General features: G+C 38.6%; 1 protein-coding gene across 2 annotated transcripts in view; it reads left to right on the top strand.

The window, feature by feature from the left end:
- The window catches only part of SMS (spermine synthase), a 33,879-nt gene extending 16,826 nt beyond the window's left edge, over nt 1–17,053 (top strand). For both annotated transcript variants that reach the window (XM_033147258.1, XM_033147259.1), the window contains exons 3-11: nt 1,226–1,313; nt 2,134–2,198; nt 5,236–5,411; nt 7,765–7,919; nt 8,464–8,553; nt 9,836–9,950; nt 10,345–10,424; nt 14,978–15,093; nt 16,415–17,053. In XM_033147258.1, the coding sequence (XP_033003149.1) occupies nt 1,226–1,313; nt 2,134–2,198; nt 5,236–5,411; nt 7,765–7,919; nt 8,464–8,553; nt 9,836–9,950; nt 10,345–10,424; nt 14,978–15,093; nt 16,415–16,457 (928 nt within the window). In that variant the 3' untranslated portion in view covers nt 16,458–17,053. The remainder of the gene's footprint in view (nt 1–1,225; nt 1,314–2,133; nt 2,199–5,235; nt 5,412–7,764; nt 7,920–8,463; nt 8,554–9,835; nt 9,951–10,344; nt 10,425–14,977; nt 15,094–16,414) is intronic.
- The last annotated feature ends 10,860 nt before the right edge of the window (nt 17,054–27,913 follow it).

The following is a 27,913-nucleotide window of genomic DNA, read 5'->3' as shown; positions in this document are numbered from 1 at the left end:
CCAATCCAGAAAATGAGATAATTTTCTTTGTCCATTTTATATCTCTGTGCCTCTCCCTTGGCCTTCTTTGCCTTGTTTCTGGTGGAAAGAGAAGGGGAGGGATGGAAAAAAAGACAAGATAGGAAGAGAGACAAGACATAAAACTGTCCCCTTTCCAGTCTCCTCTTTACCTCCTTTGTGCTCATTGCCTTCTCCTTCAGCTAGCATCTCTTGCCCATCTGCCAGCGATTTAGCAGGTTTTTTTTTATTAAAAAATCTTCCCAGGCTGCCTTTACCACATCTTTCCACTGATCACATCCAGCCAGCTGATTCCATCACCCCCATTCCATCATTTATGTGTTTTAAGCATTTCCCCCCATTCTTCAGCTGAAACAGGTTCCTAGAGTTGCTTGAAAAGACCAAGAATAAGACAACTTTTCCAACTGGCTCTCAATTTCCCATGGATATTGGGCAGCATGCCTAGCTTCCCAGCAGATGCTTGGTGACATTAGATATTGCCTCTTATTCATGGAGCTAAGTGTTTTACCTCCTAAAGATTGCATTCCCCCATGCACAAAATTGCCCCTTTAATGAAGAATGCATTAAAGCAATTTCTTCAAACTTGCATGGAACAGAGTTTGATAATATTTTAGAAATCCTTCTTGTTGTATAAAAACAAAACATACTAAATTTCTAGTCATCTTAGATCATTTTTAAAAAATCAAACTTGTTTATAATGGAGAATTTCTCTTAACCACAAAGACTTATCAAGTATTCACAGTTGGAATTACAGGTAGGTAGCTGTGTTGGTCTGCCATAGTAAAAAAATAAATAAAAAATAAAAAAATTCCTTCCAGTAGCACCTTAGAGACCAACTAAGTTTGTTCTTGGTATGAGCTTTTGTGTGCATGCACACTTCTTCTTCAGAAGAAGAAGTGTGCATGCATACGAAAGCTCATACCAAGAACAAACTTAGTTGGTCTCTTAAGGTGCTACTGGAAGGAATTTTTTTAAATTTTGTTTTCACAGTTGGAAGGAAGCAATGTAAATATTCAGATGGTCTTGTTTCGACAGAAGCTCACAGGACAGTTGATTAGAATATGAATGAGGGGAGAGTTGGCAGCAGGTAGGCAGCTGAGGTGGTGGAGGTTCTCTTCCTGCAGTTCTTGCTGAAGAAGTTGGTGCTTAGAATGTAGGCACTGGGGGACTGCTTTCATCTGACACTTTTCTTGTTTTTACTGTCTAGTTTTGCCAATCTGAGAATTTATCCTCATGGCTTGGTGTTGGTCGATTTACAGAGTTACAACGATTTGAATGGAGGAGAAGTAGAGCAGGTAGGTATAGTACCATATACATATGGTAGTGCTTGAATTGTAGACACATTTTTTACAGAGCTTATTTTTAATTTCATAAATGCTATGTTTTAATTCTTGCAGCCATTAAACTCAGTGGATAAGTATGGGGCATGCCTCTAGCTTGCTTCAGAAGTAACAGTAAAGCAGAAATGCCTGTAGGTGTATTGTGGGGAGTGAGTCAGCTCTGCTGACTCTTGGAGAATTAACCCATTAACTGCATTTCTTAACAGATCACCTGGCACTGACCTTGATGACATTTCAGTGGAAGACAAAACTATTTTTATTTTCACAATGGTTTTAATTCTCTCTCTGTGTGTGTTTCTGTTTGTATATAAGGCATTGCAGATCTTTCTGTTTTTACCTCTAAACCATGAACACTACTTAACAGGATTTGGTTTGTTTAGAAACTAAGCTCACTGGCTTGTATGCAGTGCTAAACTCATTGAAAGCAAAATTAATTTTAACAAAAACGAGAAGGGAAAATAGACAAATCCGAAGGCTTTGCTCATCTTTATTGACACTTGTCCATGTAGTGCTACACCATTATTTACTGTTAGATGCAAATGCAACTGTTGCACCCAAGAGGGCCAAATATTTATGTAAGTACTTGCTTCAAGGCTGCATAGAATGTCAAAAATTTAAATTAACATACATCAATAGTTTATTAGTAGTTTTATACTGTTGGCTGCCATGAGCTTTGGAGGTGAGAGAGAAACGTTGGCTTTGTATCATATTTTTAGGAATCTTGTTCTTTTAGTTGGATCCTATTGTTCTTTAACCAGACTTTTTTTTATCACAGCTTCTAAACAAGATAGAAGAAAGAATGAAAGAACTGTGTCATAGAAACATCAAAAGAGTAAAACGGTGAGGAATTTTGAGATTGGTTGGTCAGATTGCCCAGCGAAGTCTTTGTCGATGTACTGACATGTCTGGTAAATGAATATGGAATTTTAACACACAGTATTGAGACTTACAAAACATTTTACTCAAGTTCACTCATTTTACCCTTACATTTTCTTAATGTAGTAAGTAAAAGTTTTCATTTGCTGTAGATTATTCAGTGGAATTCCATGATGACATAGTGTGGCTACACCAAAGTAGACCTATGAAAAATGGGTGGTTCATCTCTGGCTGCCTTTTGCTAGTTGGTAGAGACATTTTATTTTATTTTGGCAGCTTCTTGCGTTGCTAAGTACTTGAAACCCTGAAACCATGGAGAGGCACTGCCAGTCAGAGTAGACAGTACTGAACTAGATGAATCAATGATCTGCCTGTAAGGCAGTTCCTACATTCCTACTGAATAAGTTGTTTTATATAATACTATGATTGTCAAGTATAGTTAGATGCCCTGAGTAGTGCATAGGCACTAGAAAGGTGGGATAGAAATGAAATAAACTGAAATCGGGGGGCATAATTTGGTGGTGTTAAGTTGCAGTCTTTGGGGGCCTGCCACGTTATTGTGGTTTTTATTCTATACAGAAATATATGGGGTTGGGAAAATACTAAAGTGGAGAGTTGAACTTGAAGGGGCCTAAAGCACCTTATTTGACATTCTTTTCCATACCTATGGATTAGTGGGGGGGATATAGAAACAACCCACCTGGGTATTCCATATGCATTCTTTCCCAGCAATTGGAGAGAATCTGTAGCTAGACTAAAGACTGGTATTCATGATATCTGGCTGTTTGCAGAACAAGCTAATGGGAACTGGAGTAAATGGGATCGTCAGGTTTCCTGAAGTTCTGAGCAGATCAGCAACCATGATCACACCCTCCATATGTTGTTGGACAGCAACTTCCTTTATTACTGACCTTTCGCCATTCTGTCTGGGCCTAATAAGAGTTGGAATCCAACAACATGTGGAAGGCACAAGTTACCTAATGCTGGCTTAGAAATAATTTTGTTATATACAGGAACAGAGTGATAAGCATTGATAAGGCATGGAGGCTAACTACGTTAGAAAAACAGAACTAATACAGTGTACTAGGTTACAGGGGTGAGAGAGGCAGCCTTTTGCCTCTGATAGTAATCTGAACATCTGGTTGCCAAAGCCCCCAGCACTTTCACATTCAGTGCAGTTCACGTTTGTACCAGAGCGTAGGGAAACTATTACTTGGAACACCAGTGATTTTAGTCTCCTGCTTTTTTGGCTTTTGTGGGATGCCACCATTTTGTAGCTTTTTCTTGCTCAGGTTATACTGCCAAGTGAAAAAGTAGGAAGCATCAGCATAGCCTTGTGTGCTTTCTGTGAGGTGGCAACTGTTTTGCTTCCTCTCCAGACTTTGAGGTAAGAGTATTCCAAGCTGTCATTGAGCCAGGTACTGTTGATGTTCCTTGCCTGGGTACCATGTAAGTGAAGACCGTTTAGTTGGCTACGGGGAGAGCAGGGTAATGCTAGGAAAAGCAAGAGTATAATAATAATAATAATAATAATAATAATAATAATAATAATAATAATAATAATAATAATAATTTTATAAAATTCCCCCAACCACTCTGGGCGGCTTCCAACAAAATATTAAAATACAGTAGTCCATCAAACATTAAAAGCTTCCCTAAACAGGGCTGCCTTCAGATGTCTTCTAAAAGTCAGATAGTTGTTTTTTCCCTTTGACATCTGGTGGGAGGGTGTTCCACAGGGTGGGCGCCACTATCGTGAAGGCCCTCTGCCTGGTTTCCTGTAACTTGGCTTCTCGCAGTGAGGGAACTGCCAGAAGCCCTCGGCGCTGGACCTCAGTGTCCGGGTAGAACAATGGGGGTGGAGAGGCTCCTTCAGGTATGGACCAAGGCCGTTTAGGGCTTTAAAGGTCAGCACCAACACTTTGAATTGTGCTCGGAAACATATTCCTACTGTGTGGACAGTGGCAGTGTACCCTTGGACCAAGTTTTACACACTGCACGTGATCTGCCTTTTGTCAGCTCATTTTGTCAGTCTCTTGCATCCCAGTTGACCAGACAATGGCTATTTGGGTAAAATAACTGCACCAGTAAATGAATACATAATGTGTGGCATAGGAGTGGACAGGGGGGATTAAGAATAAAGCTTGAGATATTTTGGTGGGTTTGCCCATATATATTAAAATATTTATCTGGTTTTAATAGTCTATAAAGCAAATTAGTTTTTATAGTTAAAAAAAACCTTTGGTCTCCTGAAGTTTGCATACTATCTGGTACTGCCCTCTAGTGTCTCTTAAATTGTTTCATTAAATGCCATGGCTTGGGTGTTACTGAAAGGCATGGCAGATTTTTCTGTCCTTAGGTTTTCTGCTGTTGTGAAGGCATGGTTAAATTAATTAATCAATTAAACAAAACAACTTTTAACATGCAAACACGCCAACAAAACAACTTTTAACATGCTCTGTCATTTCTACCTTTAGAAAGCTAATTTAACAAAGTATATAAAAGCATTAATAGCTAGCACAGTTATCCGCCTTCCTTTGGCAACCTGTTTGATAGCTATGTCCAAGTTATATAACAGCAGCTTCCACGTAAACATTCAAGCCTAGGAATTCAGTTGTTGCTGTAGTGGTATCAGAATGGACATTTTTAAAACACTCATAGATAAGTCAACGTGAAAGTCTGCCTGGAATGTTGTTGTACCAGTCAATGCTAAAAATAACCACACTTTCAAAAACCTTTTGTGTGCTGCTTATCTCTTGTTCCGTTCCAATGATGGAATACATTTTATTGGGCTGCAAATCAAGGGGTGGCAATTGTCTCAAAAGTACTAACATTAAAAAAGTTTACAATGCAAATTCTTTGCTTGGAACACTAGGTTACAGTGTTCAAGTACCTCTAGGAAGGTAACGTTTTAGAAATGTCTTGACTATAATACAGCTTTTGCTAACTTGCACAAACCTTGAATTGTGAACGTTATCTTCTTTTGTCTTTTCATTCTCAGATTGCCAGCCATTGTGAGAGGAGATGCTATTGATAAATATTGGCCCACAGCAGATGGACGGTTGGTGGAGTATGACATTGATGAAGTTGTTTATGATGAAGAGTCAGCTTACCAGAATATTAAAATCTTACACTCGAAACAGTTTGGAAATATTCTTATCCTCAGTGGGGATGTTAGTGAGTATTGCTGTTTTTATATAATACACAGCCAACTGCTATAAAGTTGACCTGCACAACTTGTGACCTGTCAATCCAAAGTCAACCCATGTTTTGTGGTTTGCTGTGCTTGAAACCCAACCACCCTATTTTTTCTCCCTCAGTCCTGGACAGACAGTAATTGCAGAAGGTTTTCTTGAACTTCTGGGTGGCAGCATTTAACTTTGCGGGCTCTAAATTGTGTAGGTTTCCCACAGAGCTTCTGGGATTTCAGTTATCAGAATTTCTCCCTTTTCTTTCTGATATTTTGACCTGTGGTCAAAGAGTTTTCCAGCTGAGATCATATCTTGTTATATATATATATATATATATATATATATATATATATATATATATCCTATCAGTTATTGTAAAAAGGAATCTTTGGGGGCAAAATGAAATAAATTCAGCTGTAAATTTTATACAGTGCTGACCAAGCTAGCTTCTTCAATTCCTGCTAGCGTTGTATCATTCAACCCACTGGGGGAAAATAGCAGATAAGATTCAGTTGATTATTGTATTTAGGCTCCCCTTGTTATCAGAACTAATTACACTATCTATATTAAAAGATTATGTTAATTGAGTGAATCATACTTATGGTATGGACTCTTCTCCCGGGAATGTTGAAATTTTGGAGCATTATCACACAATGGCTGGTGCTGATTGCTTCCTAGGTGTGTCATTGATCAACTCCAGTGCCAAACCTAATCACAAACAAAGCCATGAATTATCTGATTTCACTGTTTCCAAGTATTTGAATTGAATTAGTATTAACCATTTATGTTTGTGGGTTTGAAAGAATTTCATGCTGCTTTGTTTCCCTTTCAGAATTTCTAATGCAGTTTGTGGTAGGAAAATAGGTGGATTATGCCAAACAGTAGTGTTGCAGTATCAATCAGTCAGTCAATCAATCAATCAAATACCTTTATTAAAACGTTTCAAGTAACTGGAATAATTAAAAAGACAAGGGTGACGTTATCAAGCGTTATAAGGTCACACTATGGTCGTGGGCATTTGGATATTCTGCTATGCCCTGTCTATTTCCCGAAAGGATAGTTTGTTGGGAACCCTTTCGGATAAAATTGTGGCTCAAAAGGAAGCTACTAAAGCAGCAATATCTTTGTCCCAATCTGCCAGGAGAAACCTTATTTGGCTTCTTCTCGGAGTTGTGGGCCGGAGGTCCAACGTTTTGCTCAGCATCAGTTGGCGAGGTCTGCTGTGTAAAGGACAATCTAAGAGAATGTGGTCCATTGAATCAGGGCCTTCTTGATTGCAGGCACACAATGGGCTTGAAATGGGTGTCCCAGTATTTGAGTTTGGAGAGACAGGACGCTGTCTTCCTGATTTAAGTCAATTACAGTGGACGCTCGGGTTGCAAACGTCATCTGTGCGGGAGGCACATTTGCAACCCGCAGCGCCGCTTCTGCACACGCGTGGGTCGCGATTTAGCGCTTCTGTGCATGCACGAGCGCCGAAACCCGGAAGTAACCCGTTCCGGTACTTCTGGGTTCGGCGTGAGCGCAACACGAAAAAACATAACCCGCAGCGTTCGCAACCTGAGGTATGACTGTAATGAAGAATTGTAGAATTGGAAGGGAAGAATTGTAGAATTGGAAGGTCATCCAGTCCAATGAAGAATTGTAGAATTGGAAGGGAAGCATCACCAATTGTAGAATTGGAAGGGAAGAATTGTAGAATTGGAAGGTCATCCAGTCCAACCACTTGCAATTCAGGAATCTTTTGTGGGGTTCGAACACACAGACACACATCTTTTGAAAGTACCGTGAGCCTTGCTTTCAGGGCCTTTCCTTGCTGGGCTAAAGAAGAACAGACCCCTCTTCACTCCAGTAGGAAGACATCAGGCTCCTCTGAACCCACCAATCAGCTGTTTGATGGACTGAGGGGAGAATGAGTTACAGGAGGTTAGGAGAAGGCCACACACAAGGAAGGCACATGGGGTGAGGACTGTGTGGGTTTCATGTACCCCACAGTTTTCCCACCAGTGATGTATGTAAGCAAATTATGTTCATATACACCAGGGAATAACAGTGACACAGCCATTAATAGATATTTGACATTCCTCTTGTACTTTAGAGAATAACTTTAGATCGAAATGTAAAATAGCAGGTTTAATTTTTCTAAATTTGTAATAACATTTCTAGCCCCCCCCCCATTTAATTAGTCCGAATGATTTACTTCGAAATAGTAAAGTCATTGTGGATTTCTGAAATGTAAATGCAAGAGGATCTAACTTTATGTTCTTATTCATCACGAACAAAAGAATTTTGTTATAACATACACACACGTATATCTCTTAATACCTGCGCTTTTCAAGATCTGGCAGAGAGTGACCTGGCATATACACAAGCTATAATGGGCAGCGGGAAGGAAGACTACACCAACAAAGAAGTACTCATTCTTGGAGGTGGAGATGGGGGAATACTGTATGAAATAGTCAAATTGAAACCAAAGATGGTCACCATGGTAGAGATATCCTTTTAATAAGTGGGTGATGGTTCGTTTTGAAAATGTTTTATCATGATTTCTCCCTGTGCATTCTGTTCTGAAAGATCAAAATAGATCAGACGATTAATGCAAGCACCTCTCAGAACTATCTTAAGTTCTGCATTATGTGTCGGGCAACGTAAATCTGGCTCAGATTGTCCTAGTTCAGATAGAGGCACCTTGTTGCCATCATGACTTTAGTAAATCATTTGACCAAGATACTTAAATGTTGGCCATTTATGATTATGCAGCAAATTTAAACTTTCTGAGCCATGCTAATTAATTTCATTGTACACAGGTTGTACAATGACAATAAAGGTATTATTATTATTATTATTATTATTATTATTAATTACCTATAAAGGAATGTTTAAAACAGTTGTCAATAAACATGTCTTTAAGAGTTGCCTGAAACAATTGTCTTATTGATTATGGAATCTAAACCTTGCTATTCCGAAGCAAAACTAAATAACTTATTTTAATAACCGCAACAAAATGAGTTGGTGGATTCTTAACTAGCATCAGATACATTGACCAAATGGTGATTGACGGGTGTCGAAAATATATGCGCAAAACATGTGGAGATGTCTTGGACAATCTGAAAGGAGAATGCTATCAGGTAACAATTGTTTAAACATGCAAGATGAAAGATGTTATCTTCATCAATGAAAATACACGTTTGGGAGTACTTTCTGATGTAATTGTGTATAGCTATATACAATTCTAAGACATTATGAACAAACGAACAAACGAAAAACTAGTAGCAGTTGTTTTTCTTTTTGTTTTCAATCACTAAAATGTATACATGTTTAGGAAGAGGCAGCATGCACTAAAATTATAATATCTGTTCTATCTACAGCAGGTCTGTGAAATAGAGTCATAATGTATTCTGCATAAACAGGCTATATAGTACATTTATAAACTCAGGAACTAGGCATCTGAGGTATGCTAGACTTCCTAATTAGAATAATGTGATAGAAAAAAATGGCACTGTTGTGAAATAAATGGTTGAAATTTAATTTATAAAAGGAAATATTCTAGTACCATAAAACTGAAACGGCATGTTGATCCTTATTACCTTATTTCCAGTTTTCTTTATTTTGTGATGTCTTTGTTTTGTACAGAAAGGAATGTATGCTGGCACAATTAATGATTCCCCCTCCCTTGCCTTTAGTCACATTCTTTCTGGGGGGTGGGGTGGAGAGTAGTAGTAATCAAATATGGGTTCTCTGGGTAGCCTTAGGGCTCATCATGGTCTCTCAGCCGAATCTGAGAGTGGACTACAACACAATAGTAACCAAAGGCCCCTGGTTCATCCCTGCTGGCATCTCCACATAGAAGTTGGGAAACGCTCCTCTGAAATCCTATAGAACCACTGCCTGCCATGGTTGACATTACTGATCTAGATCAAGCAGTTGCCTGACTGTATAAGACAGCTTCTGATGGCACTGTTGTGAAAGTTAAAGAATCCTGTGTAGATGGTGAATATATATTCACAATGAGGCTGAGATCATCCTTCCTCTTTCATATAATTGTGCACTAAACATGGGAGCATACCGAAATAGAGCCCAACACATCTCTGCTATCTGTTCATCTGAGTCTTGTGATGTTGAGGTTATGGACATTTGCCCTTTTTTGCATGTAGGCTTCTATGCATACATGATGTGTTATACGTGAACCACCAAGCACTGACAGGCTTCGCTATACATTTTGACCACACGCTAAGGACATGAAAAACAAAAACTATCTGTACTATTTACTGACTTCTTCAATGTTGGTACCGTCGAAATGATAGAAACAATGGATGAGTGATTTGGGAGTGCTAAAAAGGTAGTAGTGATCAAACTTGAGAAACCCCGCATATGAAAAGTTGCCCAAATTCTACTATTGTTGTTTTTTAGGTTCTAATAGAAGATTGTATTCCAGTCCTGAAGAGGTATGCCAAAGAAGAAAGGATGTTTGATTATGTAATTAACGATTTGACAGCTGTTCCAATCTCCACATCTCCAGAAGAAGGTTAATGTCTCTTTGACCTTTTGAATGCGAACCTTGTTTACAATGAAAACTCTTTCATTTAAAAACCTTGATTGCAGTTGAATAACTTCTATCTGGGAGAGATAAGGGGATGGTTGGGGAGAAGGCAGCATGCATTGACCCAGGAGTGGCTTAGATGGTATATGCATGTCAGGTGTGTGGGCATGTGTGTAGAAAATGGAGCACAGTTGGACATTATGCACACAGATGATACGCCCTTTCCATTGTAATTGCCATGTGTTTACAAGGCATCCTATAACCCTGAACAAAAAGATTATGTTAACGTTAAGGATGCTACCTTTTGCTATAGCTTACCACAGTTATGAATATTTCATTGTGCATTGCTAATTAAACAATTAGTATTTTTCAAATTTAGATTCTACGTGGGAGTTTCTGCGGATGATTCTGGACCTTTCAATGAAAGTCTTGAAACCTGATGGAAAATATTTTACACAGGTATGGCAGATGAAAAGTAATCACAATGAAGTATGGTAGCGAAGTTTGAAAGAATAAGCCTGTTTAAGATGCTACTTTGTCCCTAGGGTGAGATCGGGAGCAGCCCAAGGCTTTTATACGTATCCTACACAATCATGCTAGAGGCTAAAGTGAATCAGAGAAAATCTGGGTTTATTTGAATATGGGATCTTCTAGAACCTGAGAAAGTTCAAATAAATGCTTGAGGCTTGCTCATTGCTTTCTACGCATACCAGCATTAGGACCAGATAAGCCTGCTTCACAATCTGGTTAAATCTGGGGGACTTAAACATAATTTGGAAGTTTGGTTAAAACTGTTTTTAGAATATTAACCTAAAGCTGATTTGTTACTGTTTTACGTTTTTCAGCCTGGCTCACGTTTTGTAGTTGGTTTCAGGGAAGCTAAAATCAAATACTATTTTATACTGATAAGGTATACTATACCTTATCATAAATGATGAGGGTATTTTAGAGCTGGCATGCAGCTATCAATATTCTTACACTTTGATAATCCTAGCTGCATTTAAAAAAAATGGGGGGGGGGGGAGACAATACATTTCCAACAACAGCCATGGTCAGTGCCAAACAGGATGCTTATTGTTTTAATTTTGTCACCTTGTGACTCTGAAATATGTAGCTAGGCAGGCTCATCCACAGATGCTTTATTTTTAAGTTAACAGTTTTCAGTCCTCAAGTTTTAATAGCTAAAGAGGAAATGTTTCAGCATGTTTCAGCATATAAGAAGGCAATCTAGTCTGTTTCTCTGTGTTAGTATGAGAAGTTCTCTGTTTTAAATAACTGTTAGAAGCAAGGGGCCCCCATCCTTTTCTGGATCAGGAAGCGTTAGTTCCATTGCAGTAGAACACTGTCAAAACGCCAGTTTTGCTGCTCCTAAAAGACAAATGCAACTAAGGAATGGCCATTAGAGTGTAGCTGTGTGCTGGTAGGGAATATCTTGTGCGGTGTAGTCATCTGCATTATACTCTTTGGCCACTAGATGGAGCTTGACAACTAAAAATGTTGGCTCCTGTAATAAAATCCAAATAATGTTATGGCGAGGAATATAGGGACACACTTGAGAAAGACGCATCTTACAGATAGGCTGCTGTGTACGCACATTCGACAGTCGTTATAGTTTTGTTTAGGGAAGCTTTTAATGTTTAACAGATTATTGTATTTTAACATTCTGTTGGAAGCCGCCCAGAGTGGCTGGGGAAACCCAGCCAGATGGGCGGGGTATAAATTATAATTATTACTATTATTATTGTTGTTGTTCACAGAATGAGAATTCACACTTTTAAAAAATGCATAGACTTAGTAGATATGCTTGATTTACGTATATAACACAAGCATTTGTTTTAGTTTTATTTATCTTGTTAAGGATTTAAAAGATTATCTGTATAGTTCTCAAAGTTTAGCAGTATTGGCAAAGTTTCCAAGCTCCTTTTGAAGATGGGGTCACCCAATCCTTTGTACTTGATAAGTTGATAATAAGACTGGGATTTAACTAGGAATCACAGCTTGAGATAGTAGCAATAAATGATGGATATTTTCCTTCTCCAGCAGCTTGAGGCAATGGATCTTTGATGCCTGAGGAATAATTTCTCTGCTCACCTAGCAGAGAATGTCTCCCATCTGTGTGCTCTATGTACTAATGCCCTATAAGTCTGGTCATTGGGGTTCAGGGTATAGACTGGGGTGATTATGCTCCCTTCTCCATAGTTTATGGGGAAATATGGATGGAAAATTGAGTGCAGTGGAAGTCATTTTTCAGAAACGTATTCCATGGAGTACTTTCCAGATCCTAATATAACCTTTTCAGTGATGTTTTTAAGCTTTTTAAAGGGTGTGCAGTTACTTAGGATTGAAAAGGAAAGACCTTCTTTCCTCAAGTCCTCTTTCTACAACTGTTAGTTTTGAACTTGGACAGAGCCCTCAAACAGGGCTCTACTGCAGTGTTTTTCAACCTTTTTTGGGCAAAGGCACACTTGTTTCATGAAAAAAATCACAAGGCACACCACCATTAGAAAATGTTAAAAAAATTAACTCTGTGCCTATATTGACTATATATAAAGTAATTTTTCAATTTTTCCCACGGCACACCAGGCAACATCTCGCGGCACACTAGTGTGCCGCGGAACAGTGGTTGAAAAACACTGCTCTACTGTGTGATACAGCAGGCACTAGGGACAGGAGGCACCTGTGGCCCACTATGTAATTTCAGTACAATAAAAAATGTCGGTGGGCATATAAATCCAACATTGGCCTATGTTTGGCATATTTGATTTATTATGAACAAACCACCCTGGTGTGTGAATTTGCATAGGTCTTTTTTTTAAATGTGAAGTGTGGTACTGTGAAGTGAAATATTTGCCTGCTTCTGAAGCAGATGTTGCCACAGTAGTGGCACTACTCCAGGTGCCACATAGTACCCATTCCACATTGGTAAGAACTCAGTTGTTTAGTGTGGCAGCACCTGCCTATTGTGAGATCAAGCAGGTGCCCTTTTGGCATCTGCTAAAAACATTCTAGATGCCTAGGGGAAGAAAACATTTCTAGATGCCTAGAAAGTTGAGGTAATTTTAATCTGTTTTAGTATTTTAAGTTTTGTATGTTTTGAAGTATGGTTGTGAATTTGTCTTGGTTTTATTGTTCTAATTTTTTGTAAACCACTTTGAGGGTTGTTTTTTCTTTTTTTTCTTTTCAAAAGCAGTGTATAAGTGTTATGAATGAATGAATGAATGAATAGTACTGGAGAAACTATTGGATTTAATTAAGTATTTCGGAAGTATTTTCCTTCTTCCTTTCCACAGTTTGCTTGCCACGTTGTCTCCTGTGATTGCTTGCCATTTGATGAGCTGGTTGATGAAACCTGGGATACTAAGGATGACAAAACTAGACTGCAGATAACTCTCATTATAGAGATTGGGTCGTGCCATTAAGCTACCTCTATACTGGCAGGATGTCCCATAAATTACCTAGTGGTGTTTTCTATTTGTGATTTCCAAATTACACACACAGGTTGTTTATATGCTATCCCATTCAATTTAATGCTGACAAAATTACATGCTTTGTAAAAGGCAGCGGAACAAAATAACCACTGCAGGACTGCGGATAATAATAGATTACTAAACAAGTTTTATATACTTTACTTCCTTACCTTCATATTAACCTCTCTCTTACCATTTTACGATGCTTGTGGTTCACTTAATAACTCAATTTATTTCCAAAATACTTAATTTCCTTCTGCTATTTATTTGATGTTCTAATATTAAAAAATGAGACAGTAATAAAAATGTGTTGCTCTAATATAATAAGCATAGAAACAAGAACGTATTTTCCCTTGTTTACCTTCTGCTTCCCGCCATTCATTTCCCACCTATAATTTAAATTCCTTTTGTTCTGTATATGATTAATGATCGTCCATTCAGAATTCATACAACATTTTGTTGTGCATTTGTGTATTGCCCTGTCTTAAGCCTCTTCTGTATATTTCAGGAGTGGGGGAATTGGCAGTCCTTCATACAATGCTGGACCACAGCTCCCCATCACTCCTGACATTGGTCCTGCCGGCTGGTGCTGATGGGGAGTTGGAGACCAACAATATCTGAACAGCTGTAGGTTCCCCACACCTGATATATTTAATGCCACGGTCGCTATTCAGGTATAAAGCTTGTCATATCTTCCTCACTCATCTACTCAATGCTGTACTTTACACTCATTTACAGGTAAAGATTATCTGTTATTAATGTATTCATTAGTTTAGTAATGCAGTCACTTCAGAATGTTTATGTACTTTCCACTGTCATGAAATATTTAATTTTGATAAAATAAATGCTTCATATAGATTGGAGACACTCTGAGCAAGCTCAATTAGTAACATTGCAGAGTCAGTACAGCATTGACATGGAGCAATCATTCCAAATTCCTGCCTAGTGATACTGTAGCCAGTATTTGAATTTTGTAATATGTGTTAACATTCGGATCGGGAAAGGAGTTACTATTAGAATCTACAGAACCATGATCCTGAATGTATTTAATGCAGAATAAAATCCATGGAACTTGGTAGGACTTACGATGTGCTTTATCTGAATCATACCTTAAACCTGGAGTGTTTATTTCTTACTTTATAATTTATGAATAATGATTTCTTATAGATTTCATGTTTATGTCTTACTTCCCTATCTTATGGTTTTAATATTTCTATTATAGTTTAATTGCTTTTTATCTAATATCTTTCTGTGTTGTATTCATGTTTGCTTTAATTTTCGTGAGCCTCTTTGAGTCCCAGTACTGGGAAAAGGTGGGATTTAAACAAACAAACAAATGTTAAGCAGCTCAATGAATCTTTGCTATTGCGTAGTATATAAATATTACAAATACAGGTAATATAAATAAATTTGTGTCTTTTTCAAGATTCACTGACATAAGTGATTTATACCTCTGTTTATATAGAACCTATTGATGAATTTGCTCCTTTTGCATTATGTCTCCCCACAGTTTTATTAATATATAGGTCACATGTTGTCTTGCAGGGAAATTGTGTAAATCTGACTGAAGCTTTGACTCTCTACGAAGAACAGCTTGGTAGGCTATACTGTCCTGTGGCATTTTCAAAGGAAGTTGTATGTGTCCCTTCATACATGGAACTGTATCCTTGCTTAAATAAATCATATCTCCTGATAAGCACCATTGTATAAACCAAGTGAATAGCAAGTACGTCAAAAGGACTTCACTGCACATACTCTTCAAAAGATAAAGAGTATCTGAATAATGTAGGGAGGATTCTACTTCAAAATTTAATAACATGGATGGGTCTGACTTAAGTCCTACTCAGACAAGTCCATTTGAAATCAGTTGGCCTAAATCACTTGTGCCTAATTTGATTTCATTCAGTTGGTCTGTTCACAGTTTAACTTGGTCAGATACCACCCCAGTCTGCTATGGGTATGTTTGTTCCTAACATGTGTAACAGGCCTTAACAAGAGCTGAAGTTTTTCTTTAAAACAATGCAGCAGAAAGGAATGAAATAATACTAATTTCCGTTTTTCAAGGTTCAGAATGATGCCCACGTTACCGTGTCTCCCCGAAAATAAGACATACCTATAAAATAAGCCGTAGCAGGATTTCTAAGCATTTGCGCAATATAAGCCATACTCCGAAAATAAGCCATAGTGATAGGTGCAGTTCTGGAGGGTTCCAAGGAAGAGGCGAGGCTGGACGCGGCGCCTCCCAGCAACAGCTCCAGCCCCGCCAGGCAGCACCCTTAAGACAGCCCTGGATAGGCGTGGCTATGCAGCGTACTGACGCGGAGCGGTTAAGGAGACGGGCAGCAGCTGGAGGCCGGCGGCTCTAGCGGTAAGGAGGCTTGGAGGTGACCGGTAGAAAGTGAAAGTCTCCTCAGTAAAGTAATAAAAATAAGACATCCCCTGAAAATAAGCCATAGTGTGTCTTCATGAGGAAAAATAAATATAAGACAGTGTCTTATTTTTGGGGAAACACGGTATTAAGACTGAAGTGAAGTGCCACAGGGTAAACTAATAGTGGTGCCCTAAAGAAAAGCAAGGTATTTCTCATCAACTTACCATGAAGTAAGGATATATGGATTTGAAATGGATGGATTTTTTAAAATTAACATTAATGTGAGAATTTTAATGACAATATATTATGCAACAAAAATGTATTTTTTAAGGCTTGAAGTGATGACCTGAAAGGTTGTCAACTATGGCACAGCTTGACAAGGTATCCTGCTATAGACCATACTTCCATCAGGACAGAAGGTCTTTCCTGAATTATGAGGGGGTGGGGTTAGGTGATCTTTTGAGAATGCCTTCCAACTATGAATCTAGCCATATAACTTACAAAGGATGATAAAAGTAATGCAGATTCAAATTGAAATGATGGCTTCATCTTTCTGTTCATAATGTGACAAAAGTGCAAAATATGTATTTGATTCCTTGACAAGTTTTTAGATGGGTATTTTATACTATTTGGAAGAAGAGAACAGATGTTTGAAGTTCAAGGTCCACATGCCACACATGCATGAAGTGTGTAGGGCTTGCTACATGCTACATCTTGGCGTCTTGAATCTTTAAATTATATGCTGTAGATGATCCTGAAACTTAGTCATGCTATCAATTTGTGAATTCTTTAAATGTTTTTTATTATTATTTTAATTTAAAAGCAAATGGGGAAAAATGTATATTTTGATGAGCTAGGGTGTTATTTTTTGAAAGTCAACGTAGATGAATTAGCAGCAAAGCTATAGCTGCTGAATGCACTGAACCTTTAGAATGTGATCATTTTTATTTTTTATTTTAGATCGTTGAATACCAATTTTAAAAGACAATGTTAGCATTTCAGTGTGGTACCATAGAATTTTCTCTCCCTTCAGACATTAATCAGTTTAATAGTCATGGTGCTTTAAATAGACTTTAAGTGGGTTGTTTGTTAAATGATCGATGTGCTTCCATTGGAGGAATTAAGGGCAGACTTCTTTCTTTCTTTTTAAGGAAACACTCTGGCCCATTGTGGTGCTATAAAGCCACCATGATACTACTTGTGGTGAATCCTTATTCTAACCCTCATGTGTCAAGATCTGGTAATTCATTTTCAGTGGGTCTTCCCAAGAGGTAAATACTCAATCTCAAATATGTGAGAGTTCATTCAGAGGAAAATGTGAGGGTTTCTTCAGAGTAAAAGTTCAGCACAACTAAAACAATGGGGATAAAGCCATGGTGTAATGACTCCCACATCAGAATGAACACGGGTTGGGCCCAGTCTTTGGTTATAAAGGGAAAGAACTAATAGTTTATTCATCTTCATCAGACTAGTTTTATTCTAAAGACTTTTTCAACAAACAAAAGTGAAAAAAGGCTACATGTCCTCATGTACAAAGAGATTTACAAAATACTTAATGCTGGAATAAATACCATTGGTTTAAGAAGCGTATTAGTGAGCTGTCATTTGACAAATCAAGCTACCCCCCCCCATTAATATTTATTATAAATAGGGAGGAATAATAGATTAAACAAATAACTGTTAGTGCTATAAACTTTGAAACTATGGCTTGGACTGTTGCCCCAGTCCTTCAATTTCAGTATGGAAAACTGAAATGTGTATCGAGAATTCTTTTTATTGGTCACATACCCCTTTAGTGCAAATGTTCATGAAGTGTGAAAGGTCATTGAAAAGGAAAAATTAGCCAAGTGACTTACGAAACAATGCACTGGAAGCTTCTTCACCAACCGCGTCTACTTGAGTGGGAGCTGAGCTCAAGAGCACAGGCCATGTCCCATTCGTTACAATATAGTCTGTGCAGGTGAAGTTTCTGGTAGATCGTAAGCCTGAGAGTATTTATATTTTGTTCTTCTCTATAAACAGAGTGTTTACTCCACATAGTTGAGCCCCAGCCACATGGATCTTATGGATCTTGCGGCTAAAACATCACTAGCCCATACACTGTATTTGCATATGCATGTTGAAATACCTATTGCATTTGTACTCCTCACCCTGTCTACTTCTGCACATGGTGTAAAATTATATTTTTGTAAAATCTTTCTTATGTACTGGTTGATCATTCACGTATGACTTTGCTATATGCAAATCCTTAAAATAGCTCAGAAATACAACCTTATAATTAAAATGTTCTATCCTTCTCTTAGCAGTTCCAGACTTTACAGCAGAATTACTCCCCTCCTCCCCAAATGAAAAAAAAATGTGTTGTATTTCAATGTTGCATTTTCTGACCACATTAGAGAAAGGGCTGCACTTAGATTGTTATCCCCACGCTATATTATTGCAAGATGAGAATGCACCACTCCATTCTGAGAAACCGATCACTAGGGAGAATTGCTTTATGTATTTAGAAAGGAGGGCTTAGTCCTTCATAGCTACATGGAGGAATTCTGCAGTGAAGCTCAGGATTGCCAGAAACTCAGAAGGCTTTGCTGCCTTGGGGTTCTGTTGTGCTAACAAAATGGGCATATAAATAAGATAAGTTTACAATTCATAACTGCTGAATTATATGTCTTATAACTTAAAGCTACCTGATCAGTAATTTAATCTCTGTTGACTTAAAATGATTAAAAAGTTAACTGTCTGATCTCGCCAGTGGTAAAGTGCAAACTTCCTTCAGGTCAGATGAAGTGTTCCTGTAGATTGGGAAGGAACCATTATTTAAAGCTGTCTAGTCTGAGGTCATAATTAAAACATCTAGTGCTATATTTAGAAGATTACGGTTATGAACTTCCATTGGATCAGATAGCAAACATGTCTGGAGGTTCAGACCAGCCTTTTTTTTCCTACTGGCAAAAGCATACAATTGTGTCACATTTATGTCGAATTGTTTTGCCCTGCTTTTGAGTAGATTGGTAGTAGCTTAGGCAGAACCCTTTTTTCTTTCCTTTACAATTGGACATAAAATCTTAGGGAGCCTACAGTAAACACACATGATACTTTGTGCAGAATGTCCCAACATACACCCATGGTGTGCATCAAAGAATGCTATTATTTTCAAAACGTCATTTATTGTTTTGGGATTATGCAATGCTTGTAACTTGGAAGTAATAGCCACGTTCTTAAGTAAATTGAAGAGTTTTTGTCTCATTGTCCTACGTAGCTGGAGAGTAATCTTGACCCATTCATTCATTACCTAGATTACAGAATTCCTCCAATAGCTATACAAAAAAACAACTAGGTAAGCATAATTTTATAGGCATTTGTGTTGTAATTGGAAAAAGTGGTTCTACATTTTTACTTGAATTTCCCACTTTTTTGGCTTTCTGAAGAAACTTAAGAAAGAAAACTACTGGTTAAGTGTGGATGGTTTTGGAGGAAGAATATGTTGACACTTCATTTTATTGTATACATAGATTTCATGAGCATAGCATTTGATTTTTCTGGAGAAAGGCATATTTTAGTATTACTTCCCTGATGCATTCTATTAGATACAGAACCAAGGTTAGTCTTAAATCTGATATGAAATGAGGATCAGGAATAGATGGGAAGTGATATTGCTTGGAAAGCCAACTAATAGATGCTTCATTCTCTCAGTGAAAGGGAAACAATGGAGGGCAACTGTGTTTTTTTAAATGTTTTATGTAGAATATCATAACATAGATGTGTGTGTGCGTTTAAAAGCAAAATGTTATAAGCTGAACATCTCTTCCCACCCCCTTTTCCTATTACTGCTTGAATAGACTGAGGAAATGTTCAAATAAAGTGTTGTCACTCTTTATTTATATATACATACATATATATATAGTTGTTGCTGTAGTGTACAATATGAAAAATCACTTCTTTTCTTTTTGATGTGTAAGAATTGGGGCGGGGGGGAAACCAACCTGCAACAGATTAACTTTTATATATATATATATAAAAATACACATGGAACTGAGTGGAACATCGTTTGTGAGTGCCTCACTACACATGCAAATCAATCCCAAAGATGGTTGGCATGGGGTGTCTTTAATTCTTTGCACTAAATGCGGCTTCCATCTAGTAGTGAATTTTGACTATTTAGCAAAAAGAAGTTTGATACCTATTCTGACTTTGCTGAAAGAAAACTTCTGGCGCTGTAACAATTGCACTAGTAACAGTGCACATATTCAAATAAAGGTACGCTGTTATTACCTGTACTGCCTGAATTGTTAATATCTGTCAATATCAACCCTGTGTGCAACTACGTATGAGTATGCTTCATTGAACGTAGTGTGGCTTAAGAGTAAACATGCAGAGGATTCTGCCATTTATTTCATATTAGTTTGATGAAGTGAGGATTTGTTGTGATGGTGTGGTCACTTAACCTTCAGTTAGCACTGCTGTTTACCGGGAGGTAGTGAATGAGGTTCATGTGGTATAAATGTATTTGTGGAAGTCAATCTGGTTCTCCTGCTAGTAAGAAACACTGCCTCATTGTATAATCTCAGCACTTAATTTCACACAGAAACCTTGTGCTCCATTGACTTGGATTGTAGCTATGTTGTATTTTTACATTTATTAAAACTTCCCATCACATCCCCTTTCTCCCGAGATAAGACCCAAATTAGAAAGAAAATGAGCACCTCTCAGTGCTGTTACCTTGTGTTAATAGCTACTGTACTCTAAAATCCTGGTTTTCTCCATATGAGCAGCTATTGCTTTTGGTCTGAGGTGGGGAAAAGTCTGTGTGTCCAGGGGGAGGGTTTCCAAAGGAACCAGGGAGTAAGATACTAGGGTCATTCTGTGGTACATTTTTTCCTTTTGATACACAGGAGTATATTTGTTTTAAATCTAGGAAGTCCCCCAGAGTGTGTAAAATCACTACTTTATTTTATGGTGGCTCCATTTTATTCACTTTCCAACTGATAGGTACTAAACCACCCAGGTTTGCTGTTGGTATAAATGTAATTGCATCATACTACATTCTCATGCCATTGCCACCTACTTCAAGAAATACTGATTTGGATGAAAGGTGTGCAAAATTTACTAATACTTTAAAGTACAGAGATGTGGTATGCAAAGTTTAAAAGGCAGTTTAAAAGTTACTTACCCCTTTTGGCTCTGGCTTATTAATGAATCCACAAACAATGATCCTAAGAAGTCAAGAAGCTAATTCTAAAAATATACAAGATGCTAAAATGTGATACCAAAATTTGCAGCAGTACATAGTGTTTAATTGTACTGCAGTTAAACTAGTCAGATGGCTCACGTTTTGACTGCATTATGCAAAGTTTCAACTACAACACACACACACACACACACACACAAACACAATTATCTGGTTTATATTTGTGGTAAATGAGTGCTCATTTCATGGGGTGGCTATAGAAACCTATAATCTGGTTTGTTGGAAAGATGTTCAGGCTTCTGGAAAGAACACCCCCCCTCCCTTTTTTTTTACAGGAGGACTCAGTCTTTAACAAATTGACCAGAACACTTAACAAAGATGTTGTCATTTGGATGATTTTTCTAGTGTGTGGGCTGCTCAGTAGTTTTGGAAGAAACTTCACGTTATTTTCCTGACTGAAATGGATGCACTTGGGAGTGCATTGCATTAAGTGAATCTTGCTTACGTGTTTTCAGACTTTTGCGCCTCACACCTGTATGCTTGGCATATAGCTCCCTCCCTTCTTCTATTCCACATATATGGAAGTTTTTAATATAAAAAAAAAAACCCAGACCAAGTAAGTTGCTGCTTTATATTTATCCACAATGCAGTTACATCTCTATACTTTGTTAATATAGTAGGCTGAATTAAGTATTTTAGGATTTCAGCATTTTTAAGGAAGCCTCTTCTCTCCTTTTATTTCCACTTTCAAATCCCTTCCCCATTTTGCAGCATTTTTAATAGTGATATAAGTAGATATCTCTCTGCCTTGTAGATTTTTTTAGAAGGCATGCTTCAATAAATGACAAAAAGCAGCAGAAACTTTCCAGTTGCTATTGTGTGAATGATTACACTTTGGTACCAACCTCAGATTGCCATTCTTTGTAGCCATATCCTATTCTTCAAAGACAATGCCGAGTGCCAAGCAATCACTCAGAAGAAGAAGAATGGAAGAAGATGACTAAAACCATGTCTTGATCACCAGTCTATTGTTTTCTGTGTTGGCTGGCAATTGTACTCCAGCTCTTTGGGTTCTTTTGCAGCCCTACTTAGGGATGCTGGGGATTGATCTGCATAGTAATAAGAGACATAGTGTAGGCATAATAGCTAGCTCTGGAATATGACTACCATTGGCTTCCTTGCCAGTTGCTACATAGGTGCATTACCATAGAACAAATGCTCACAGGCTTCTTTGTGGTCTATATGAGTTACATCCTACAGCTTTTCAGGATGGAAACCCCATTCCCATTTTCAGTTATGCATTCTTCTCTTTATTTGGAGACTCGACAGAATGCTGCTGTGTGGTCATCTGACTACAACTTTTTCCCAGTGGGAAGGTTTGTTGTTTTAATCTTCACATCAAACGCCCACAAATCACTTAGATTATTCTAGCATTATCATTTCTAGTGTTTGTTCAAAATGCATGGTGTGTTTATATAAATATATGAAGCTCCTTGCCCTCAAAATGTTGTTTAGTCGTCTTAGTCGTGTTCGACTGTCCGTGACCCCATGAACCAGAGCATGCCTTGGAAACTCACTTTCTTTTCAAAGCTTCTCATTTTTTATGTCCATGGAGTTTTCTTGGCAAAATACTGGAGTGGTTTGCCAGTTCCTTCTCCAGGTGGATCACATTTAGTCTAAACTCTCAGCTATTACCTGTCCGTCTTGGGTGGTCCCACACGGCATAGCTCATAGCTTCTTGGAGTTATTCAAGCCCCTTCGCCACAACAAGGCAGTGATCCATGAAGGGGCCTCAAAAATGTACACGTACGTATATAAACCTAAAAGAATAAGGGGGGGGGGAATCCTGTTCTTTTGGCTCATTGGTTCATGGAAATCCACCCAGAGAACTATCATTGGCATGGACGAGGGAAAAGGGTACCATTAAGCGCCTTCCTGTGAGGATTCCAACTGCCATCAAGTCAGCTACCTAAGAAACAGGCAGAAGCTGCTCTTTCCTCCAAGCCTGGATGTTGCCAACATCTCTGTTCCTGAATCTGATATGAGGTTAAAAGCAAATGAGCTGTTCTTTATCATGGGCAAGAGAGTGCCTGTAACTTTTAGAACTTGTACCTCAGCTTGCTCTTCCCTCATGATTCCTTTTTCCTGGTGTGCCATATCTTTATAGATTGTGAGCCTGAGGGCAAGGACTGGCCCATCTTAAAACTTACTTTTTGTAATGTCTCATTGGAGCCCTTTTGGCTAAAGGGTCAGGGTATGAATGCTGTAAATAAAAAATAGCTATTTTATTCCTCTTTCCTGTTGAATGTATATATTTACATTCAATAGCTTCAGAAGACATTGCTGCATTTCTCTCTCTCTACAGACCAGCATTTTTCTTTTGTGAGTGCTTTCAGATAGAAAAGTTACGGGAAGTGTCACGCAAGGGCTGCCCAGGAACATAGCAATTTGGTTTACCAGGATAATTATATTTAGTTCTTTAATGTTCAGTTCTTGCGGATTTTGTGTGTGTGTGTTTAAGGAAGGCAAACATTTGGCCTCATCTATTCCATCCTGTGAGGAGGCTTTGTGGTGTTTTCAGTTAACAGTTACCTTGGCTGTAAGAGTTTCAAGATTAAAAGGTCATTTACATTCTCATACTGAAAATGATAGTTGACACGGATTTGTACTTTCATAAATTACAAAAAGTGACAGAAAGTAATATCTAGCAGTATTAAAAACCAAAGCAGACCAGGTTTCATACTGCTTGGTTAATGTAAGACATGAAGCGTGAAAACCTAGGCATGTTTGTTTATTTTACTACATTTCTATCCCATCTTCCGTTATGGAACTAAAGGCAGTGTACTTGAGGTGTTCATGCACCCATCCAAGCACTGGCTAAACACAGACCTACTTAGTTTCAGCAAAGTTGTGGCCTCTGTATTCAACAGGGCTTCTTCCCAAGTAACTATACATGGAAGTTACAGCCTTAATCTGTTAACAAACACAAACATCCTGTGGCACGTTACCTATCTCCCCCTAAATACATAGCTGCATTGGAGTTCCAGCTGTGCTGGTCGGCATCCCTCACAAAAACTGACCTAGAAAACAAACAAGAGTTTTCAGTAATAGATCTGTCATCTACCTACCAGTTAATTATCAGTAATTTATGGGAAATTTGTTTTAAAAAAAGGTGGGGGGCATTACAATACAGTGTAGAGGCTACTCTGAAAGCACTGCTTTGCTCCAAGCATCTTGAAGGACTGTTCTGTGTTTGCAGTCATGGGATTGTTTTCTATCACATGATGGTGTATGTTTTCATTTCACAGTGTGGGAAGTGATGGAGACAAGGATGTTTATGTTACTGTGTTCCGTGAAGTGGGACTATTGTCCTTTGTTCTTTCTCTCTTTGCTGTCTGATGAGAAAGAGGAAGGAGCTAAGTCAGAATGCTTCGAGAGTATTACAGTGGTACCTCTGGTTACGTACTTAATTAGTTCCGGAGGTCCGTTCTTAACCTGAAACTGTTCTTAACCTGAAGCACCACTTTAGCTAATGGGACCTCCCGCTGCTGCTGCTGTGCCGCTGCCAGAGCATGATTTCTGTTCTTATCCTGAAGCAAAGTTCTTAACCTGAAGCGTTATTTCTGGGTTAGCGGAGTATGTAACCTGAAGTCTATGTAACCTGAAGCATATGTAACCCGAGGTACCACTGTATATGCAAATAAAGTAGATTAGCCAAAATGCTGTGCTACTGAGTTTGTTACGCAAACTGCCAATACTCTGCAGGTTCCGTAAGCATGCTAATGCCTTTTGGTATCAGTCGCTGTGATGTTCGGGCTGGAGAAAGCCTTTGAAGCTCCCAACCGACCAGAAGGGAGAGAACATACCAGTCGGGCATGTGTCTCTGCCAGGGTCCTACATGCAAGTAGGACGATCCTAACATTAAGCAGGCCTCTACCTGAAGACACTTAAAAGTGTAAGAGTTCCTATTTAGGTGAGCAAGGCCTGGCTCAGTTCAGACTCTGGGCCTTAATAAATGAAAATGAACAGTGAGCTAATGGTAAGCCCATGCTGCTTGTGGAGAGTTGACTTTTTATGTTCCTACCTTATTCTCCCAACTATTTGTGGGCAAAACCAGAGGTGCCCCAAAGCCATTTTTCATACTGCCTACATTTCTTGTATGCAGCCAAATGTCAAAAGGTGACGAAAGCAATAAAATGTTACTACCAAACTCTTAAAATCTAGTCTGGTTGTTGTATTTTACAGCCTTCTGTCTTGGTCTTCAGAGTTACCTATCACATCTTGATATATATGGTTGTTACGGGACCTCTTCTTCCAAACACAGGTATACTTTGGACCACAATTTAAAGTTTACAGCATGAAGTATGCTTTATCATGTCAATGACTTCCTGAATTTGGCCATCAGGTGTCATCAAGATTTGTTAGGCATCTAATGCTTTGTCTGTACATAGGTATGGGAGGTTTGGCCATTTCACTTCCCCATTTTTTCCAAAATTAAATTCTTCTCATTTCTGTAGCAGTTTGCAATGTAAAAAACCTACGAAGGCTAGAAACTTGATGTAAAACAAACCTCGGAGTTTAAGCAGCCACATGATATGTAAGGCATATGGACATAATTTGACAAAGCTCACACTGTAAGTTCCCTGTTGCACTAAATCTGCTTTCAGTGCGGGCAATATGCCATATATAATAATCTGCTCCACCGCACTATAAATGAGATGGGCCATAGAAGCTCCCTTGACCTCAAACTTTGGGGCCTTAACTTAAGCTTGATACCCTATATTTAAAAATCCTGACTACAGAGAGACAAACATCGGTCTGCAGCCTATAGTAATCAACCTATGTTTTTCAGAAGAAGGAAACGCATCAACATTGAACAGCTGGCTTTTTGTCAAGGTAGGTTACTATATATAAAAAAGCAATGACTACCACAATTTCAACAAAAGATGAGGTCTGGAAGGGAAAGGCAAGAAGGCTAGCGCCTTATCCTCTTAATCCATATATTCCCATAGGGAAGTTGTGTTAGTGTTAAATTCCCATAAGTAACACAAACATCTCCAGCTTTCATTGTGATCTAAATCTGCAGTTCAAAATAAAAAAATGCAGATAGTATTTTGTGCTGTACTTCAGAATTAGGAACAGGGAAACGGCTGTATATGTCTATGCAATGGAATGCGGTAAATGCAATTGACACTTGTTAAATTAGTTGCATGCTCACAATAGCTCCTGTTGACTAGCACCCAGCATTTTTTTTTTACATCTAATACTGAAGATGTGAAATACTGTCCAGGCTACATCAGAGGGAGAGGGTGTACTATAGTGAGAATCTCTTTGGTTGCAACATTAACCTCTTGGCATTCAAGAGTTCTTGAAGATGCTGATTCTCCCAGTGCCCCAAGAAACCTGTTAAGAAGCTGTCAGATATTGCCTTATTGCACTGGCAGATTCAGGACATTCATATTTTATTAATAACTTCACTGTCTTTCAGCCTGAGAGATCTCCAGATCATTTTACATACAATGGGCCGTAACAGTGGTGCTGCTCCTCATCAGAAGTCTTATTAGGCTTACCTGTGATGAGATTTGAAATTGTGATGTGGTCCAGTGTCGCTCATTCCACTGCCTGGCAACATCAACTTTTTTAGATGTAAAATCATCCTAGAGCAAGTAAAAATCCAGTGGCATCATAGGCTTGGGAGTGGCATCGGTGATGGTGTCCCAATTTCGCTGCTCATGGCTAGCAGGAGACACAGCAACAGGGAAGTGATAAGCCACCATGAAAGATGAAGATGAAGCTGCTCATGCCTTGTTCCTCACTCCCACCCCTCCCATGGTCAGGTTTCTGGTTGCTCATATGCTACGTCCACCAGCCTGTGTGCACTGTTGTTTAGTGCCACATTGGTGCAAGTAAGACTTCACCCATCCTGGATTTGATCATGGATAAGGGTGCTGATCTGGTGTGCGCTACTGAGACTTTTGTGGATGAGCTGGGAAGAGTTACGGTAATCTGTCCCAGCTGTGTCTGCTCAGATATTCAGTACAGCATCAGCAGAGACTGTAGGCACCAGGGACGGGGAAAGATTTGCTGTGCAATTGTTTTTATATATGCAGTTTTGTATACCTTTGTATTGTATTGTGAAATCATCTTTGAATGCTTCACAGGTTTCCAGACCCTTTATAATCCTGGTCATCTTCCTCTGCACATGTTTCAGCTTGTCAATATCCTCCTTAAAGCGTGGTGCCCAGAACTGGACACAGTACTGGAGGTGTAGTCTAACCAAGGTGGAATAGAGCAGGACTATTACTTCCTTTGATCTGGACACTATACTTCTGTGGATGCAGCCTAGAACAGTATTAGTTTTCTTCTGCTGCTGCACCATACTGTTGACTCTGTTAAGCTTGTGGTCTACTTAGTCCCCTAGATTATAGAATCATAGATTCTTTTCACTTTTCATATGATCCTTTTCACATGTACTACTAGCAATCCAGGTGTCCCTCATCCTCTATCTGTGTATTGGTTCTTCCTGTGGAACTACCTACCTCTACTAATTTGGTGTCATTTGATGAGCAGCCCTCAATTCCTTCGTCCAAGTTGTTAATAAAGACACTGAACAACAACAGGCCTAGGGCAGAACCCCACTTTTCCCTTCCTTTCAGGATGATAAGGAACCATTAGTGAGCACTCTTTGAGTTTGGTCAGTCAAGCAGTTACAAATTCACCTAACCATAACCTCGCCCAGCCTGCATTTTACGAGCTTCTCTGCAGGAATATAATGAGGAGCTTTGTCAAAAGCCTTACGGAAATCAAGATACACTACATCCACAGCATTCCTGATCCATCAAGCTTGTATCTCCATAAAAAAAAAAAAAGAAATGAGGTTCATCTGGCATGACTTGTTTTTGAGAAATCCATGCTTGGTCTT

The sequence above is a fragment of the Lacerta agilis genome, chromosome 4, assembly GCF_009819535.1.
Source record: "Lacerta agilis isolate rLacAgi1 chromosome 4, rLacAgi1.pri, whole genome shotgun sequence".
Lineage (NCBI taxonomy): Eukaryota > Metazoa > Chordata > Lepidosauria > Squamata > Lacertidae > Lacerta > Lacerta agilis.
Note: the sequence above shows the minus strand (reverse complement) of the source record. Positions and strands in the feature narration are given on the sequence as shown.